This window comes from Ranitomeya imitator, chromosome 7 (assembly GCF_032444005.1).
Source record: "Ranitomeya imitator isolate aRanImi1 chromosome 7, aRanImi1.pri, whole genome shotgun sequence".
NCBI lineage: Eukaryota > Metazoa > Chordata > Amphibia > Anura > Dendrobatidae > Ranitomeya > Ranitomeya imitator.
Genome location: NC_091288.1, coordinates 224,196,552 through 224,205,272, shown reverse-complemented (window position 1 = coordinate 224,205,272; position 8,721 = coordinate 224,196,552). Strand labels below are relative to the sequence as shown.

At 45.3% G+C, this 8,721-nt stretch overlaps 1 protein-coding gene across 1 annotated transcript in view; it reads right to left on the bottom strand.

The window, feature by feature from the left end:
• Positions 1–977: 977 nt before the first annotated feature.
• Positions 978–8,721, bottom strand: part of LOC138646058 (uncharacterized) — a 33,106-nt gene continuing 25,362 nt past the window's right edge. The window contains exons 8-9 of the mRNA XM_069735528.1: positions 2,296–2,370; positions 978–1,991 (exon numbers count right to left, since the gene is read on the bottom strand). Coding sequence (XP_069591629.1) covers positions 1,906–1,991; positions 2,296–2,370 — 161 coding nt within the window. The 3' untranslated portion in view covers positions 978–1,905. The remainder of the gene's footprint in view (positions 1,992–2,295; positions 2,371–8,721) is intronic.

Here is an 8,721-nt window from a genome sequence, read left to right as displayed (position 1 = left end):
AGAAGACAGCAGGAAATAGAACAAAGGGCAGAGGAATGACCACAGAAGACAGCAGGAAATAGAACAAAGGGCAGAGGAATGACCACAGAAAAGAGCAGGAAATAGAACAAAGGGCAGAGGAATGACCGCAGGAGAGAGAACAGAGGGTAAAGGACAAAGCAAAGAGCAGAGGAATGACAACAGAAGAGAGCAGGAGAGAGAACAGAGAACAGAGAGCAAAGCACAGGAAAGACCACAGAAGAGAGCAGAAAAGAGAGCAAAGGGCAGAGGAATGACAACAGGAGAGAGAAAAGAGAGCAAAGGGCAGAGGAATGACCACAGAAGACAACAGAAGAGAGAAAAAAGCAAAGGGCAGAGGAATGACCACAGAAGACAGCAGGAGGGAGAAAAGAGAGAAAAGGGCAGAGGAATGACCACAGAAGACAGCAGGAAATAGAACAAAGGGCAGAGGAATAACCACAGGAGAGAACAGAGGGTAAAGGACAAAGCAAAGAGCAGAGGAATGACCACAGAAGAGAGCAGAAAAGAGAGCAAAGGGCAGAGGAATGACAACAGGAGAGAGAAAAGAGAGCAAAGGGCAGAGGAATGACCACAGAAGACAACAGAAGAGAGAAAAGAGAGCAAAGGGCAGAGGAATGACCACAGAAGACAACAGAAGAGAGAAATAAGAGCAAAGGGCAGAGGAATGACCACAGAAAACCGCAGGAGGGAGAAAAGAGAGCAAAGGGCAGAGGAATGACCACAGAAGACAACAGGAGAGAGAAAAGAGAGCAAAGGGCAGAGGAATGACCACAGAAGACAACAGAAGAGAGAAAAGAGAGCAAAGGGCAGAGGAATGACCACAGAAGACCGCAGGAGGGAGAAAAGAGAGCAAAGGGCAGAGGAATGACCACAGAAGACAGCAGGAAATAGAACAAAGGGCAGAGGAATGACCACAGAAGACAGCAGGAAATAGAACAAAGGGCAGAGGAATGACCACAGAAGACAGCAGGAAATAGAACAAAGGGCAGAGGAATGACCACAGAAGACAACAGGAGGGAGAAAAAAGAGCAAAGGGCAGAGGAATGACCACAGAAGACAGCAGGAGAGAGAAAAGAGAGCAAAGGGCAGAGGAATGACCACAGAAGACAGCAGGAGAGAGAAAAGAGAGCAAAGGGCAGAGGAATGACCACAGAAGACAACAGGAGAGAGAAAAGAGAGCAAAGGGCAGAGGAATGACCACAGAAGACAGCAGGAAATAGAACAAAGGGCAGAGGAATGACCGCAGGAGAGAGAACAGAGGGTAAAGGACAAAGCAAAGAGCAGAGGAATGACAACAGAAGAGAGCAGGAGAGAGAACAGAGAACAGAGAGCAAAGCACAGGAAAGACCACAGAAGAGAGCAGAAAAGAGAGCAAAGGGCAGAGGAATGACAACAGGAGAGAGAAAAGAGAGCAAAGGGCAGAGGAATGACCACATAAGACAACAGAAGAGAGAAAAGAGAGCAAAGGGTAGAGGAATGACCACATAAGACAGCAGGAAATAGAACAAAGGGCAGAGGAATAACCACAGAAGACAGCAGGAGAGAGAAAAGAGAGCAAAGGGCAGAGGAATGACCACAGAAGACCGCAGGAAATAGAACAAAGGGCAGAGGAATGACCACAGGAGAGAACAGAGGGTAAAGGACAAAGCAAAGAGCAGAGGAATGACAACAGAAGAGAGCAGGAGAGAGAACAGAGAACAGAGAGCAAAGCACAGGAAAGACCACAGAAGAGAGCAGAAAAGAGAGCAAAGGGCAGAGCAAAGGGATGATTACAGAAGAGAGCAGGAAGGAGAATAGAGAGCAGTGGTCGCTGCTAGATCTGGAGCATCAATCTTGATCGCAGGAGACTGTAGTGAGAGGAGCTAATAGGGGTTGGTCAGGGAATCAGCACAGGAGGAGGAACAGGGAAACCATCAGCAAGGAGGTCTTCATCATCCTCTTCTCACTGTCAGCGCTGGAGTCTATCGACCCTAAATAGAATAAAGATGGTGTCAGCCCCAGAAGAGCGAGATCTGTGAGAGAAGTGGATCAGCCCCTCCCCCATGTCGTTATACAAGTCCAGGCGCGGACCATGAATTGTGAGGTCTCATTATGGACCATAAAGGCTAACATCTGCGGCAGTTCTTCCGTCTCAGAAGCCACAGGTCATATCCCCACTAGTTCTGTGCACTCACAGACTTCGGGCACTCATCATCACCCTCATCATCACCCTCATCATCCTGTCCCGCCTCACTATTACACAGCATCACTGACAGAAGCAGCAGCGTCCTGTACCTGAAGGAGTCCAGCATGGAGGCCCCAGCAATCCCACGGCCTGAATGGAGGACAGGGCTTCTGTGTCATTGAACCCTGGGGAGATACATACAGAAAACATGTTATATGAGGTGCTCCGCCTGAGAGTGTGGCGCCCCAGGGTCCTGGTCGTCGCAGTGGTATTGCTTTCCTCTCGGGGAGAGTGATGCTACGTTTGGAGGCAAAGAAGGATAACTGCATCCAGGTATCACAAACATGCAACACATTTCACACTCCAGACCACAGGGGGAGCTTCTGCTCCTATTTATTAGGTCACTCCTATATATATATATATATATATATATATATATATATATATATATATATATAAAAGAAAATGAGAACAGCACAATGCTCACCGATGGGTGACAAGCCTCCTTGGTAAGACGGTCCACATGTCCACAGAAAAGGAAGGCAGCACTCCAATTGTTGAGAAGGTGATAAAACTGTGAAGTTTATTTCAGACGCACATCTCTGTACGACGTTTCGGCTCACACTGAGCCTTTCTCACGCGGTGGGTGGTAACAAATTGTGTCCTTATATACATACGGCCCACAGTCATTTACATATTAAATAGCCATACATGTGTTTACAGTAATTATGATAAGATTACATCCTACTTCTAACCACGCTCCATGTGTGTCTCTTTGGTGTATAAGGTGCATTGTGCTCTAATAGACGTCTCTTACGTCCACATTCCCGCTGATGTTGCCGCCTTGGACATGGAGGACTGTATAACCGCTGAACTCCGCGTTCCCTACAACTTACTGCGCATGACCAAACGTCACATACCCGCGTGTTAGTGAGCCAGCCAGTGAGAATCCAGAAGCCACTGCCTTCTGCTGGCGCCTGCGCATAGACACTATGTCCGCCCCACACCACCATCTTAGTTGTGGCAGCGCCGTACTGTGCACTGATAAAGATGCCTCTGTCACTCAATATTCCTCCATACATCTAAGTTACATTATCTTTTGATTATTTAGATACCGATTGGGCTAATTTCTGCAATCCACTTCCAGCTGGCCGGACGACACCTTGTTCAGGCTTCTCCCGCTGCCAGTGGGCCTCTACATTGACCCATGACCTATTCAGACCACATAATCTCCGTAGCAGGACCCATATAAGTGCGCCAATGTTATACCCAGTATCTGGCAAAAGAAGAGACTTACTTCAAATACTAATAACGAAATCTTCTATAAACTGGAATAAATGCTGATTTCATATTTATTTATATCATTATAAGGACAATCTCAACTGGCCAGCAGACAACACCAGGCTGAATTTGAAAAAAATATTGAAAAAAATTATTTTCTTTCCATAAGAAAGATGTAGAAATTGGTAATCAGGGTATATGAACAAATATGTCCTCCTCTGTGAACTCCAATCCGTCAAACGGCAGGACAAGGACCTTTTCGCTGGGAGTGGAGATATATCTAAAACATACAAACATAACACTTATTAAAATAGGAGCAGTAGGACAGTCTTCATCCTGCATGTTCCATATTAGTACCTGGAGTAAATATACATCGAATTCAAGACGACAAAGAAACACATCCCCTTAGGGTTGGACCATATGTGGATGAATTTTAAACTCTACATTTAGGCCTTTCGGCTTTAACGTGTCCAACTCATAAATCCAACGGAGTTCCAGTTTTTTCAAGAGACATATTCTGTCCCCCCCTCTCCTTTGGGCAGGAACTCTGTCTATTATTCTGAATTTTAGATCTTTTTCCGTATGCTTTAAATCTAAGAAATGTTTCGAGACTGGTAGGTCTTGTCTTTTCTTCCTTATTGAGTGGCGATGATTATTCATGCGAGTTTTGAACTCACACATTGTTTCCCCAATATACCACCATTTGCAGGGACATTCCAGTAAGTATATAACATAATCAGAATTACATCTTAAATATTCCCGAATTGTGTATTGTTTATTCGTAACTGGATGATCAAAACTAGATCCCGTTATCATGTGTTTGCAGTAAAAAAGAATGTAATAGATCAAGAACTTATGGACTATTTGTATATACAATTCCCAAGAACACCTGTTTTATATACGACCCCAAAAATCCACAAATCACTGATAGACTCCCCCTGGACGACCCATAGTGTCAGGGGTGGACTCAGTGTTTAGTAGGATAGGAACATTCCTAGACAAAATCCTTTACCCAATTGCCAAGAATAGCAAGTCCTACATCCAAGACACATCAGACTTTCTAAATAAATTGGAAGACGTAAAATTGGAGGGAGAGGTGATTTTGGCATCATATGATGTCGTCTCACTCTATACATCAATTGAACACCAGTCTGGATTAAAAGCAGTAGAAAAAAAGTTGAACACAATTGAAGTGTCTATGGAAGGTAAAGGATTTGTACTAAAATTATTAGAAATTATTTTGGGGCGGAGTTATTTCCTTTTTGGCGATATGTTTTACTCACAACAACGCGGTACAGCAATGGGGGCCAGTATGGCCCCCGCTTATGCAAATCTTGTAATGAGCGTCCTGGAGGAAGATCTCTTCTATGTGTCCCACCACTTCCAGCATGTGCTGGTGTGGTGGCGATACATAGACGACATCTTCCTCCTATGGACGGGAACAGAAAAAGAACTTGAGACTTTCCACGAGTACTTAAATACGATAGATAAAACTATCAAATTCACGTTAATTTCTTCAAGGTTCAGCATACAGTTCCTAGATGTCTTGGTAAGACAGGAGAATGGAGAACTCACAACAACCCTATTTGTAAAAAAAATGGACAAAAATAACCTTCTAACGTTTGACAGCCAACATCCTCGCAGTATGGTGAGGTCAATAACCCTCAGCCAAATGTTGAGGGTGCGTAGAATAGTGAAAGAGGAAAATTAGATAGAGGGAGTTGTGGATAATCTGGCCAAAAATTTTTTAGAGAGAGGATACCCGAAGGAATTGTTAAATAGAGTGAAGAACAGGACTCTCAAAAAGAGTAGAAGGGAGTTACTTAAGAAAAATATAGAGAAAAAAACGTTGAATAGAATACCGTGTGTAATGACGTATACGGAAGAAAGTGGGCCTATAGCAGAGGTGATTAGAAAACACTGGGGTATGTTGGGCAAATGCCTTCCAAATATCAAGGAATTTGGGGAACCTCCACTCTTTTCATACCGGAGAAGTAAAAATCTTGGAGATCAGGTGGTAAAATCAGATATCTGCCCCCTAAAAAATGCTGGCCAAACCACAATAACAGGTACTAAACAACATGGTTGTTTCCCATGCCTATCATGTGTAAACTGCAAACACATGATAACGGGATCTAGTTTTGATCATCCAGTTACGAATAAACAATACACGATTCGGGAATATTTAACATGTAATTCTGATTATGTTATATACTTACTGGAATGTCCCTGCAAATTGTGGTATATTGGGGAAACAACGTGTGAGTTCAAAACTCGCATGAATAATCATCGCCACTCAATAAGGAAGAAAAGACAAGACCTACCAGTCTCGAAACATTTCTTAGATTTAAAGCATACGGAAAAAGATCTAAAATTCAGAATAATAGACAGAGTTCCTGCCCAAAGGAGAGGGGGGGACAGAATGTGTCTCTTGAAAAAACTGGAACTCCGTTGGATTTATGAGTTGGACACATTAAAGCCGAAAGGCCTAAATGTAGAGTTTAAAATTCATCCACATATGGTCCAACCCTAAGGGGATGTGTTTTTTTGTCTTCTTGAATTCGATGTATATTTACTCCAGGTACTAATATGGAACATGCAGGATGAAGACTGTCCTACTGCTCCTATTTTAATAAGTGTTATGTTTGTATGTTTTAGATATATCTCCACTCCCAGCGAAAAGGTCCTTGTCCTGCCGTTTGACGGATTGGAGTTCACAGAGGAGGACATATTTGTTCATATACCCTGATTACCAATTTATACATCTTTCTTATGGAAAGAAAATAATTTTTTTCAATATTTTTTTCAAATTCAGCCTGGTGTTGTCTGCTGGCCAGTTGAGATTGTCCTTATAATGATATAAATAAATATGAAATCAGCATTTATTCCAGTTTATAGAAGATTTCGTTATTAGTATTTGAACTAAGTGTCTTCTTTTGCCAGATACTGGGTATAACATTAGCGCACTTATATGGGTCCTGCTACGGAGATTATGTGGTCTGAATAGGTCATGGGTCAATGTAGAGGCCCACTGGCAGCGGGAGAAGCCTGAACAAGGTGTCGTCCGGCCAGCTGGAAGTGGATTGCAGAAATTAGCCCAATCGGTATCTAAATAATCAAAAGATAATGTAACTTAGATGTATGGAGGAATATTGAGTGACAGAGGCATCTTTATCAGTGCACAGTACGGCGCTGCCACAACTAAGATGGAGGTGTGGGGCGGACATAGTGTCTATGCGCAGGCGCCAGCAGAAGGCAGTGGCTTCTGGATTCTCACTGGCTGGCTCACTAACACGCGGGTATGTGACGTTTTGTCATGCGCAGTAGGTTGTAGGGAACGCGGAGTTCAGCGGTTATACAGTCCTCCATGTCCAAGGTGGCAACATCAGCAGGAATGTGGACGTAAGAGACGTCTATTAGAGCACAATGCACCTTATACACCAAAGAGACACACATGGAGCGTGGTTAGAAGTAGGATGTAATCTTATCATAATTACTGTAAACACGTGTATGGCTATTTAATATGTCAATGATTGTGGGCCGTATGTATATAAGGACACAGTTTGTTACCACCCACCGCGTGAGAAAGGCTCAGTGTGAGCCGAAACGTCGTACAGAGATGTGCGTCTGAAATAAACTTCACAGATTTTTCACCTTCTCAACAATTGGAGTGCTGCCTTCCTTTTCTGTTTGATATATATATATATATTTTGCTGATAGTCTGTAGGGAAAGTTAGTTAAATCCTGGCAGAGCTCCAGACAGGAGTTCTGTTATTTCCAGACGAGTCTGAGGAGGACAGAGGGACAACGGAGCTGTTCATGCCCTCAGAGCTGCAGCTCCCAGAAAGAGACATTGAAAGGCAGAATTGTATTGCAGCGAGCGTGAAGGGAGTCACAATAAAGGAGAGGATACCAGAAGGGGACTAGCCCCGAGCAGGCTGCTTCCTTCTGAGGCGCAGAATCCCGGTAGCAGGAACACCGAGGGAGTAAGGACCTCTATGCCTTAATTCAGAGACTGGCAGGACAGCTAATTGCAGGTTACCTGTCCGCACCTACACCCAGGAGGCACGGTGACACCTACAGAGCCGGGTTATCTAAGAGACCCTATAAACAGCCTCAAGTCACCAGTCATACGGGTATTGTCCTATCCTATATGGGGGACAGAGAGAGCGAAACACCATATCTGTGAGACCCTTATGTGAAGCCTTAGGCAGTAAGGGACTACAACACCCAGGCGCTAGAGGAAGGCTACTGATTTCCACCTGGATAAGGGGACTCTGGATTTGCCTTCAGACCGGCCGGACTCTACCTGCCCTGTGATCTGGTGCTCTGGACTGTGGATGCTGAAGCCTTCAGTAAAGGTAAAGAGACTGTAACCCTGGTGTCCTCGTTCTTCACTGCGCCTCTCACCATTCACCATCTACACACTGGGAGCCCTGGGGACATACTTCACCTGTGGGAAGGTATACCATCTAGCTGCCATAACATCACCCCAGCGGACCCCTAAGCAGCGCCAGTCACCCTGACTGAATACTACAGGTGGCGTCACGGACATAAACTTTATCCTTTTAAAGACCTTTCCCTTTTACACGGACGTCCCAGGACCGGGTCACAGCCACCATGACATCCCCCTGTGAACCGCAGAACCCGGTACCGAGTACCCCTTGCCCGCGGGGCGACTCAAGAGCAGCAGAACCCTGGAGGGTCAGGGCCATCACATGGGACTGCTCACCGTCCCGGCCAGAAAACCCTCGATCTGAGGGAGGAGAGCGTCTCACGATGGTTGTAAGCACAGGAGAAGAGTCTGCTCCAGAAGTCGCCTGGTGGGCCGCACGTCGGGTCATTGTCCGTGCAGAGGTCCCGCCGCCGCCACCATCTTTATACTTACAGGGTTCACGTCCCAGTTATCTTACCGCAATCGTCATCCCAGCCAATCCCAGACAGAATTCTAGCGGAAATCACTTTGAAAAGCGGCACCAGTTTTGCGCACCGCTGAGTGGTCATGTGATGAGGTCATGTGATGATGTCACCAGAGTGCCCCTCCCCCACGGACCGCACGTTTCACCATGAATTATCTGCAGATCATTGTTGGATCTCTGAGATCAGACTCCAGGTGTCGGAATATTCCTCCCTTCCCCCCGAGTCAGAGTCACGGCCGTGGTGACGAGCGCCGGATTATCTTTATGTGCAGATGATGCCGGTAAGAGCCGGCACCGCCCTGTGCTCACCGCGACTAATCCCCGTATTCAGGAGAT